General features: G+C 31.9%; 1 protein-coding gene across 1 annotated transcript in view; it reads right to left on the bottom strand.

Annotated features, from left to right (window-relative positions):
• Positions 1-12,868, bottom strand: part of LOC107443484 (Nostrin) — a 43,766-nt gene that overhangs the window by 10,252 nt on the left and 20,646 nt on the right. Inside the window, exons 6-11 of the mRNA XM_071184065.1 lie at positions 10,754-10,927; positions 8,771-8,995; positions 4,868-4,985; positions 4,667-4,668; positions 4,091-4,288; positions 2,496-2,621 (exon numbers count right to left, since the gene is read on the bottom strand). Of these exons, the coding sequence (XP_071040166.1) occupies positions 2,496-2,621; positions 4,091-4,288; positions 4,667-4,668; positions 4,868-4,985; positions 8,771-8,995; positions 10,754-10,927 (843 nt within the window). The remainder of the gene's footprint in view (positions 1-2,495; positions 2,622-4,090; positions 4,289-4,666; positions 4,669-4,867; positions 4,986-8,770; positions 8,996-10,753; positions 10,928-12,868) is intronic.

Below are 12,868 nucleotides of genomic sequence, written 5' to 3'. Positions count from 1 at the left end.
CCACAACAAATCAATACCTCTGGGGGTACTGATCCAGGAGTTTCCTTGTCTTCTGGATTGGTTCAAAATTACAAGGCTACGGAGTTGAACGTAAGTAGTCGTAAACCCATGAAATTGGGTCGGCTGTTCAACGACGGTTATAAAATAAAATACTTGATAGAAGAGCAGCGATGGTGCAGGGGATAGAGCGTTCGCCTTCCAAAGAGGCGAACCCAGTCGATACGATTTCTTCATCCGGCTTGTACCGACCACAGTGCTGACGTGAAATATCCTCAGTGGTAGACGGATCATGGGTTAGAGTCCCTTGCAGTCAGGCTATCCGTGGGAGGTTATCCTCGTCTTCCTCTCCATGTAACGCAAATGCTGGTTAGCTCCATCAGAAAGTCCTCCACAAAGGCAAATTTTTCCCAATGCTTGATCCAGGACTCATCTTCGAGAGAACGGGAATTCGAATCCAGCCAGTTGAAGAATCCCGTGTATTAAATGGTGTCTGGTGTACTTTAAATATGTTGGGGTTACAAAGTCCTCCAAGCACCCATAGCAAATCAATACCTCTAGGGTTTTTGATCCGGGAGTTCCCTTGTCTTTTGGATTGGATTTAAAATTACAAGGCTACGGAGTTGAACATTGGTAGCCGTAAACTCAAATTTGGGTCGGCCATTCAACGACGGTTATAAAATAAAATACTTGATGGAGTTTCCTTGTCTGCTGGATAGGGTTCAAAATCATAAAGCTACGAAGTTGAACATTGATAGTCGTTATTTATCCTCTCATAATCAATTTTCATCTCGAAATTTTTTCTAGCAGCAATAGAAATTTCATGGCTTACACTAGGTTTGTATAAACTCCCTTTCATCCATATTCTTAATAAAAATTAAAATACTTTTAATGGAGCATGGAGATGAAAGAGAATTTGCGATGAAAAGTTTCTCCCGTGATAAAGCCATCTTCTTAAGAACATATCAGGCAAAACAACATGTGTTCGTTAATATCAAATTTGTAAAACACAAATTATTTGTTTTATATTGAATTAAAGTTATATGGAATTAAGAGGGAAGTATCAAATACTTAGATCAAAGAAATCAAATTATATTTATCTGTCCAAAGTGAATATCTATTATTCAAACAAAAGATCAAAAACTTTATAAATATACAGATTTCGCATTGCTGCGTAGAATGCAATTATGTACACAGTCCAATTGCTACGTTAATGTATATTGCTATACAAAGTTTTCACTTTGTAAAGCAATATATTGTTATATATACTGCATACAGAGGTTTATAAAAATTCAAAACTTCCAGAAGCCAGGACCGAATTTTTAGAGGCAGCTTGGAATCGAAAGTAGCATCAAAACTTTTTGCTTTTATGAAATTACCGGAGTATCAAGTAGATTATTATTTCTAACGTGGTACTATATTAGAGATTTTAGAGCTACCTCCCCCCTTAAAATTTTTTTTTTTCAATTTTTAGATTTTAAAAAGAACTTATGCACTCCTGATAATATATATATATATATATAGTAAAAGCTCGATAAAACGAGTATGTTAAGGCATATTACAAGAAACCAGCTATTATGTCAAATTTCTAAGCCACCGTCAAAACCCTAATATAAAATTGTATGTTTATAATGAGTTAAAAATTAGCAGCATTCCGCTATTACGACAAAAATTGTCTTCAGAAAAATACATTTTTCTGTTGTTTAAGTGAGCAATATTATGTGAAAAAGACTTAAATGGAAAACAATTTTATTAATTTCAGATGAAGAGAAAAACGAACATCGTTTCCTACTTAAATTTTAATTCCTTTTTTTTTTATAAAGATGTGTGTGCGACCATCAGTTTATTTATTTTCTTCTTAACAAAAAATTTCTTTTTAAAAATTCTGCTGTACATAAAACAATACATAAATGTATATGCAAAATATATTTTTTTTTGTTGACCACATATCCACGACGTGACGCAATTCCCTTTCATAAAAACTTGCTATTCAAATCAACATTTATTGTTATCAATGAATTCAAAAGGTATAGCACTTCCTTTCCTTTTCTTTTTGGAAAACCTTGTTAAAACACTCTTGTTGTCGAAATTTTAACCTCTTATGAAGTTCAGAGCTTCACAATTTAGTCTACAATCTGTCAACAATTTAGTCTACAAAAGCAGCCTACTCTAGATGAGTATTTCAAATTAAAATAGTTATTTAAAGAAAAAGAGGTAAATATACCAATTCCATTTTTAAAAAAATATTTTTATTGCTATTTCAACCTTAAGAAAGTGTCATTTCTTACAATGATAAATTCTTGACTAAAAACACAATTTCATCTACTATTATAATTTGTCGCTATACCGGACTTTTACAGTGTATTTGTCTATAAAATTCAATTATGTAATACAATTGCTTTTGACATTAAGTTTTTATTTATGTGATAAGAGTAAAAAAAATAACAATTTCTATCAGCATTCACTAAAAAGACGTAAAACAAATAAATTTCCATTACTTGTTTATTCTTTATTTCCATGTGAGTATACAAAGGATGAGTTGGCTTATTTCTACCATCTAAATCAGCTAACACACTTTGCATTTTATATCGAGTTGCTTCCAAATAAGTTAGCATAGCACGCATCTGGAAAAAAGGAAAAAAAAGCAAAACAAGCATTTTTATTCATGATATATTTTGTGACAAAATATTCTCGATTCACATAGTTTAATCTCGATTAAATTACCAAAAAAATTTAATATTTCAAATTAGATTCTGTTCTTTTTAATTCTTAAATATTGATTTTTTACTCCAATTAATTTGTAGGCATCGAAATCGATAATTTTTTTCCACGCTTTTTGATAAGGAATCTAAAAATACATCTTTCAAAATATATATTTACAAAAGTTATTAAGGAGCACATTGAATATAAAATTAAGATGTTTAGTTCTTCCATTCTTATCTTATTGACTTGTGGCATAAAAAAATTTAAGAATCAAAATCCAAGAACTTTAAACAGTTATGCAATATTTACATAGAATACAATATAAACTAATCGTTCATGAAGTTTAAAGCACATATCACATTGATTCATGTGATTTTGAAATTAGATAAATTTTTTAATGATCATAGAAAATAACAAAACTAAATCAATAATTTTATTCAATGAAAGAAACCTGTTTTTTTTCTTCTTTTTTTAAAAAAGAAATTTTTAATGTGCCATTTAAATATTACCTAAGCATGTTTTATAAATTTTTATCACACCCTTTTGTCAGCAAAAATAAGCAAATTACGAACTCATGCTTAGTAAACCAAAACTATGCTTAAGTAGGAAGGTCGCAATACACTAACAGCATTGTTTTTTACTTTAACTTTACTTGTAGTAATCTGATTTTATAAATAAATTCAATATAAAGGATGCACATGCGCAAAACAATTTTTACGTTTTCAGTCATTTTAAAACATTTTGAATAGGGTATTCTGTAGGAATCATTTTGTTTTCTAAGGTGTAAATAATATGCTATTTTTATAACTGCTGTGAGTTTGCAACTGTAACTCATGACTGTTAGGTCAATTTAGCCTATCTAAAGCCAGAGCTGTCTACGCTTATTTTGAAAATGGAGCAAAACGTCAATATGGAGAAAAGCCACAGTTTTGCAAAAATGAAAAGGGTTTGTGGTCTAACTTTTTTAATATTTAAAAACTTACTCCAATGCTGCATTACCTGGGCTCATAAAATTTTAAAAAAATGAAACTAAGGCAGTGATTATGATAATTTTTATCTAGGTGGAAAAATGTCGCCAAATTGGCAATTTTTTAAAAAAAGTTTAATAACTTTCAAAATATGTAAGTAATTTGTCTGTTCTAATGCCCAGACAATTCTTCACGGAAAGATTATATGTATAGTTTAAAATCATCGCACTGCTTCAAGTGTGAGGCATTTAAACTATGGCTTTTTTACTTTCCTTGGTGACAGAGCTTCGAAAAACAGCTTTAAAAGAGTTAGAGTGTGGAATCGATGTTAGCATTATGCATGCTAACATCGATTCCAATTAAACCTTCAAAAGTAAACTACAATAATGAATTGAATGAATTTTTAAAAAGGAAGGCGTTACATTTTGAAGCTTCTCAAACACGTCTTGCTGAGCATCTGCATCTCCAAAAGTCGGCGTCTCTTGAAAAACTTTAGCTAAATTCTCGACTCCCTGTTTGCCTTTTCTTTCTAACTCCAGATCATGTTTGAGGAGGTTTAGAAACCTCTGGAGGATTTCTTTTCTTCTCTCCTTCTTCATTTCATTGTTTAGATTTTCAGCCTGAAGAAAAAAATTTTTTAAAAAGAGTAAGCCAATAAAATCAAGTGTACCTATACAAAAACGCCTTTATATTAAACAATGTTTAGGGAAAAATCACAAAGTAAATTTATTGTAAACCAATTATTTTCCATTTAATGCATAATTATAGCATAATTATTTTTGTCTTAATTTTAAAAATAAGATTATCATTGTTGTATATAGACTTATAGTCAACTATCATTACATACATATTTAATTGTAGTTATTCTTATCTGTCTTTTCAATTTTGTGATATTAAAAGTGTATATATTCATATATATATACAAATAATAAAATAATATAAATATAAAATAATAGAAAACTATTAGTGGGAAAAACCAAAAGTCATTCTCAAGACACATCTTTTGGTCAAATTTAATGCGATATTTCTGAATAAAGAACAATTACCCTAAGATAAAAATTATTCTTTATATGTGTCGATATCGCTAAAAAAATCAGTTGAAAAAGAGCATGAAATAAAAGAAAGCGGAAACAAAACTTACCGTCGTGTAGCAATATGTGGATTAGGTTTAAAAGTGAAATACTTATTTAACAGTTAACAAAGTTNAGGTAGGAATTGTTCGGGTATATTTGGACCAGTTCCTTTAGTTTCTATTAGCTTCTGTAAATCCGCTCCAACATCTACTGTGTTAAGAGTAGTTTTCAGCCTATCAGAACACTGTTGGAAAAAAATATTTATTAAAAACACAAAAAATGCAAGACATAAACAAAAATAATAAAGTCACCAAGAAAAATATTCTGGGCACTCAGGATATACAAGTTATCCCAAACAATAATAACAGTTTTGATGTATTAGAAACGCTACTTTATAATATCGCACTATACTAAATACAGAAAAACAAGCAAAAATGAAGAAGAAAAGGTATCGATTTTTTAAAAATGAAAATGTTTAAGAAACGATGAAATTGTCTGAATAAAATTTTAAAATTTTTTTTTTTCAAAACTTAAGGTTCAGTATAAAGTAACCTAGTTTCAATTCTTCAAATTTTGCTTTTCCATTTGTCTTTCAGAACATAAATTAACAAGTTTACAAATTAACAAATATGCGTAAAAGCAATTTCTAATAATGTATAGAAAAAAAATACGATTTTAGATTATTATTTATTAAATTTATTCAAATCCCCCCCCCCCCCNGTAACCCCCCCCCCCCCATAAAAAAAACTTTGCTGAAAAATAATTTTCCAAATAATACTTTGCCGAACATTCGGCTTCAATATTTAGCCAACCGAATATTCGGCAAAATAGGCCTAATACCGAATAGTGGCCAAATATTCGTTACATCCGTAGAGTTGACATCAAGGCGTGGTGGATCAGGGGATAGAGCATTCGCCTTCCGATGAGGCGAACCGGATTCGAATCTCAGCTACGGCTGGTCTATACGAATTCCGCAACCGGCTCACCCGGTCCACAAAGTTGACGTAAAATATCCTCAGTGGTAGACGGATCATGGATTAGAGTACCCTTGCCCTCAGACTAACCAAGGGAGGTTTTCGCTGTTTTCCTCTCTATGCAACGCAAAATTCGCTCTAGTGCCTTCAAAAAGCTCTCTACCAAGGCAAATTACTCCCAATACTTGATTCAGGAGTTCCCTTGTCATCTGGTTCAAAATTGCAAGGCTACGGAATTGAATATCAGTAGTCATAAACCCATAAAATTAAGTCGGCTGTTATAAAATAAAATAAATAGCACATTAACATCATTGGTTTTCTAACCATGTGAACAATTGAGAGAGTTCAGTTGGACACACAAAGCATATTTGTAGCATATTTAAATCATTCAAAAGAGAATTAAGGGGGCCAAAATATTAAAACAGACTTCATTTTAAAAAACGGACTTCGGAAGTAAAAGAGGACCATTTCCCCTGTTACTAAAGTAGTCTTGCTGCAATCAAGTAAAATTTTCCTAAAACAGGGCTAAGGAAGACATACACTTTTAATTCAACCGTAGAAATTACAAAAAATCTGTAGTACAGGTAGCCACAACTTATACAGTTTCATAACAGCACGGCTTGAATCAGTAATTGCAAAAAATATCGATCGATTTATTTTCTAGTTTTTTTTTTTTTTTTTTTTTTTTTTTTTTTTTTTTTTTTTTTTTTTTTNTTAAAAAAATACACTGTTTGTAGTACATAAAAATTTACAGTTATGAATTTGAAGTAAAAATATGAGATAACCCTACATTTTTTCGTCAAATTTATTTTTAATCTTGTTAGCTATAGATTAATTCTCTTTCAGAACTCACGTTTTACATTTTGGCTATAGAGCTAACGGCTAATTTAGCTTTCATATAGAATAATTAAACATGAAACATCAGAAATACACTGAGGTGACAAAAGTCGTGGAATAGCAATATACAGATGGCGGTAGTATCGCGTACTAAATGCATACATGGGAAGTGCACTTGCAGGACTGTGGTGTTCAAGTTATTCAACTGAGACTGTTTTTGATGTAATTATGACCACAATACTAGAATAAACATACTTTGAACGTGGAATGATAATTAGAACTAAACGCATAAATATTCCATTTTGGAAATTGTGAGGTAATTCAATATTCCTAGAGCTACAGTGTCATTAATGTGCCAAGAATAGTTAATTTCAGACATAACATCACATGGATAACATAGTGGCCGACAGACTGCATGTAATGACCAAAAACTCCGATGTATACTTGATATTGTCAGTGTTGACAGACAAGTAACATTGCGTTAAATAACTGTAAGCATCAATGAGGTTGAAATATTGTAGTAGAAGACCGACTTGTGTGCCTTTACTAACATCACAACATCACCTCTAATGTCTCTCCAGGAGGCGTGACCATGTCTGTTGGACCCTAGACGACTGGAAAACTGTAGTATGCACTGTGGGTCAGAAGACCATGATCTTTGGCCAAAAGTCAAAAATTAAATTTTCAACCAAAATATGCGTAGGCAGTTTTAATATAGCCTAAATTAAGTATTCAGAATCATTTCAAACATTATAATTTACTTTTTGGACCGACGAGAGTACAATATAATGAAAAATATGTTAAAAAAAATTTTTTTTAAATGTAACTTTTAAATTTTTATTTCAGAAATATATACAGGAATTTCACCTGACTGTTACATTTTTATTAGAGTTATTAGTCTGAAATTATAGTACAATTTTTCAATTTGTTGGATTAGTTAATACTCCTGACAAACTTATAGTTTATATCTTATCATTTGACATTTTACAATGTTTGAATGACTTTCGAAACTTAGTTCCAAAAAGTTCCAATCGGTAATTAGCTATACTTTTTTCTGTTGTCTTCTTTGATGTTTCTTCTTTCGGAAAAACCAGCCCCATTTTGCCCTCATTGCAAAGGTGGACTAAGTATACCGAAAAAAAAAAAATTATGTTTTTCTTCTTCATGTTTTCGCGTTATTTTGTAATATTACTCCGGAAATATAATTTGCTTTCCAATTTTTAATATAAAATTAGAAAATTATTATATTTTTATTGCTATATTTAATTATTTAAACGTACTATATTATTTTTTTATTTCAAAATTTCAACTATGAATTCAATTTACCTGCACATAAAAACCCCCAAATTTTGAAACAAATTTTATCGAAATACTAATTTTAGCCACGAAACCTTGGATGCTGGCCCACTGTGGTATGGTCAGATCTTGGCCAAAGGATAAACAGATGAGTCACTATTTCAGCTGAACAGAGTTGATGGGAGAGTTCAAGTGTGGCGCAGACCTCACGAAATCATGAACCCAAGTTGTCAACAAGGCATGGTGCAATCTAGTGGTGACCCCTGTGGACATCTATATAGAGGCTGCATGGTTGAATATTCCTGTAAGAGACTTTCAACTGCTTGTTGAGTCCACACCAGGTCAAGTTGCTGCACTTCGAACTTCTAGAGGAGATCCGACACGATATTACCTATGACTTTCGCGACCTCAGTGTAATTCCTAATAACATAGGCAGGGTGGCTCAGGGGATGAAGCATGTTCTTGCTTATGAGGTGTCTGTGTGGCTGGTCAATTCAAATACTGCTCCCGACTCGCTCGCATCAACCTCAGTGCTGACGTAAATTATCACAAGTCTCAAAACCGGTAGAACCTCTCAAGTTTCCAGAGGTTTCCTCATCATGCAATACAAGTGAGATTGATTTTTACTCAAGAAGTTCTTGGCAAAGATGAGACCACACTGGTGTTAATGCAGGAGTTCCCTTGTCTACAAGGTTGTGATCAAAAATCCAAAGCTACGAAGTTGAACAATGGCGGCCACAAATCATTGCTCGGTTGTTCGACGACTGTTATGAATGTTACAGTAAGAACGACTTTAGGTTCAGCAAAATAGAGGTTTAACATGAAGTGCAGTCACTATTAAAAACTATGTTACGACAAAGAAGAAAAAAAAGGGCATTTAAAATAACTGAAAATAACATGTTTCAAATGGTAGTCAAGTTACTTGGATTAGAGCAGGTCCCATGTGGCTGTAGTGATTAGAATATTTTTGAGCAAAATCATTTATGCTGTTTAGCCGTTCTTCTTCCAGCTGTTGGAAGGCCGCGGTGGCCCTGTATACAGACGTTTCCCAATCTTGCCTGGCTCTCTCTCCCTTGATACAGGAATTATAATAGTCAATATCAGCCCTAGTCAAAAGTTCTTCTGCTTTCCTTTTCTTCGCTTCCAACTAGAACAAAATAAAAAGCAAAATTATTTGTCGTCCTAAAGGCTGATTACAATTAAGGCTATTTTTCGATGGCTCCGTCGTAACATGAAATTATGTTTTTTTTTATGAATAATATGCTATTTTTATAACTGTTATGAGTTTGTAACTGTTACTTATAACAGTTAGGTCAAGTTTAGCCCATCTAAAGCCACAACGCTTATTTTGAAAATGGCGCAAAACGTCAATATGGAGAAAATCCACAGTTTTGTGAAAATGAAAAGTGTTTGTGGTCTAATTTTTTAATATTTAAAAATTTACTCCAATGCTAAGTTACTTGGGCTCATAGAAATTTGCAAAAAATGAGAATGAGGTAGTGATTTTCATAATTTTCATCTAGGTGGAAAAATGTCTCCAAATTTGTGATTTTTTTTAAAAGTTTAATAACTTTTAAAATATTTAAGTTATTTATCCGTTCTAAAGCCCCGATAATTTTTCACTGCAAGATTATAAATATATATAGTTTAGAATCATTGCATTGCTTCATGTGTAAGGCACTTTACCTATGCTTTTTTTTTCTCAGCGACAGAGCTTTGAAGAATAGCATTAAATAATTAAATCATTATTTATACACATAATCGGCTTAAGTCGTTGGGCAAACGGAATATTTGACTAAGATTCTTTTTCTTTTTTCAATAATCATAAAAATTTAAAATTCTTTAATCTAGACATAGCTCCTAAAGGTTTCTAAATTTTTCGATTCATTTAAATTAAAATCGTTAAATTAGATAATGGGTTAAAAATCTTTCGATAATTATCTAAACAGTGTTCGTGAACCCAAAATTCCTCTGTTATCCTAACCAATATCCAGTTCCTATACCAAAGCCTCACTTACTTTCCAAACCTTTAGAGTAAATTCCAAATGAAATTTTAAAACGATATTAACAATAATAATGATAATAGATAAAAAAAATTTAAAATTGTCGTTCTTAGAAACAATATGCAAAAAAAAAAAGAAAAAAAAAGAAATCATAAAATCGATTTCAATACATTAAGAAAAAATTCTAATCAAACTAATTTCCTGAAAACCTTGGAAAATGTTTTGTCCGGGTCTCACACCTGAACCTCTATCAATGAAACATTCCATTCCTGATCAGAAAATTATTATGCTTGCTTTGAACGATGTATTTAGGCTAATGGCTTTAAACAATTAAAGGATATTATAAGAAATTTGTTATTTCTATAGAAAGGAAATATTAATAAATCTTTAAAAATTTTATTATTTTTTCTACTATACTATTTCTTTAAGAATTTTCTGATTTCATTCTGATGGGAAATTGGTATGTTCTAGCCGACCGTTTTATACCATATAATAGCGATTTTAAACGATTAGAGGACATTAGAAGAAATATATTGTTCCTAGCGAGTGAAAGTCCTATTAAACAATTAAAGGACACTAAAGGCTTTAAACAATTAAAGGACATTTTAAGAAATTAGTCATGTCTATAGAATGGAAATATTAATAAACCTATAATAATTTTCTGATTTAATTCTGATGGGAAATTGGCATGTTCTAACCGATGGTTTTATACATATAATAGCGATTTTAAACGATTAGAGGACATTCGTAGAAATATATTATTCCCAGCGAGTGAAAGTTCCATTCGGTGATTATAATAAGATAGGAAATTTGAGATATAAAAAATCGAAATCAACGGAGAGTGATGTCTGTTTCGTGAAAAGACAATAAAATCATTCAATAATTTATAGTGATGTTCTCACTTTATGGATATCCTTTTCTGTCAGGAGTTTTCCCTTATTGAGTTTGCAGTCAACGACCTGGTCTTGCATTCGCTCATTTTCTCTGGCACATGAGTAGCTGATTTTTTTGGCTTTCAACTCTTCATTCCTCCTGTCATTGAGTGTCTTCGATGCTTTGTCTACTGTCCCCTCCACCTGTGTCCGGTACAGGGAGGAAGAAATTCACTTTTAAAAAAATATAGTACAGAAAACATATAAGTAAGAATAAAAAAATGCATAAAGTAACTTCTAAAATAAAAGCTTAGAATTAGACTCTTTTAAGGTTTTTCCTCCAGTAATACAACTGTGTGATCTGATGTGTGGCGCTCTCATACATTTAGCTGTTGTTGTTGTTGTAGTTCATTTACGTCGCACTAGAGCTGCACAATGGGTTATTGGCGACGGTCTGGGAAAAATCCCAGAGGATGATCTGAAGACATACCATCACAATTTTGAACCTCTAGGGGCCTAGTAAAGGGCTCGGTGGGTGCCATCAGTAGCCCGACGATCTGCAAGCGAAGTCGAGCCCTTTACTGTAGAACAGCTTAACGAGGATCAATACCGCACACCCTCGGTCCCTACACAGACTGATTCAAGTGGTCACCCACCCGCACACTGACCGCAGCCAGCGATTCTTGACTTCGGTGATCTGCTGGGAACCGTGTCTTAACGATCAGTCCACTACGGGACCATAAATTTAGCAGTTGACGAACCATTTGATTTTAAGAGAAGTTGATAATGGAATAAAAATTTTAAGTAGTTGATAATAGAATTTAATTAATTTTTTTTTCAGTAGACTATCAAACGGAGCTAACTTTATTTTTGTAAGATGTTAAAGGGAAATAAAATGTAAAGCGTATTGTTTTCAAAAAACTTGGGTGGGATTTTCGATGGTGGTCGAAGTTAATTTAAAAAGTAAATGTACCCACGTTTTTCCTTTCAAATGGGACAAAGTGGAATTATTTTCTTGAGGTTTGTCCACTTAGACAAAGAGATTTTTAAAATTTTAATTCTTTTTTTATTATTATTTCCTTAAATTTTATATCTGTTTGTTTGTTAAGGTCGGTAAGAGGCCGAAATATCGATAACAGATAAAATAAAGAAATAGTTTGCTCACAATAATTTTAGGAAACAATCTCAGGGTCCGCACTAAGCATTCGCCTCCTCGTCCGTCGTTAAAAGCGATAAAATCGTAAATTTGGCGAATAAAATTGTGTTTTGGAGAAAGTATTGGGGGGCGAATGATTTTTTCCACCAGAAAGAAAAAAATATATTTAACTCGATCCTCAAAATTACATCAAAATGAATTTTTCTAAACAAATCAGCATTTTTTATTCGATTACAGCTATTTTCGGTCCAACCAATTAAAATTGGGTCCAAATAATATAAGCCTGAAACAAACTACCGTAAAATAATCAAATTAATTATTAAACTAATTTGAAAATTAAAAATTAAGCATTAAAAATTGTCAAGATTTGCATTTGACAAAGACTTTCGAAAATTGGCAAATACTTTTGATGTTTGAATAATTTACTGTCGAATAATTTTAAATCCTTAGGTCGGGCCCTGAATCTTATCTTGTATTGCCATCAGGCACATAATTCCAGTTGAAATTTGTGCACTCTAGCTATTCGAAACGTCATAGGAATTTCGATCAATGACAAATCCTAACAGCAGAGCTTCGGTGGCTCAGGAGATAGAGCGCTACATCATAGGTCACATGTGTGGGTATACATGATCTTCTTCTTCTTAAAGTGCAAGTATCCAAATACCAAAACGAGACCAACAATTTAAGAATTATGTAAAGGGAACCTAACCTACAGTTTTGAAGACAAAAGTTGTTCAAAAGCTTCAAAATTGTTCTCAAAAAAGCATAAGTAGAACACAACATTGTAAAAAACAGAGTTGGCCGTTGATTACAGTAATCGATTACAACTGTAATTGATTACAGATAATTACAGCTATGTAATCAATTACTTGTAATCACGATTACAAGTAATCAATTACTTGTAATCGTGATTACAACTTTCAAAAAATTTTGATTACAGCTGTAATCATGATTACAATTTTGATTACAGTAATCAATTACTTGTAATC

This window comes from Parasteatoda tepidariorum, chromosome 8 (assembly GCF_043381705.1).
Source record: "Parasteatoda tepidariorum isolate YZ-2023 chromosome 8, CAS_Ptep_4.0, whole genome shotgun sequence".
NCBI lineage: Eukaryota > Metazoa > Arthropoda > Arachnida > Araneae > Theridiidae > Parasteatoda > Parasteatoda tepidariorum.
Note: the sequence above shows the minus strand (reverse complement) of the source record. Positions and strands in the feature narration are given on the sequence as shown.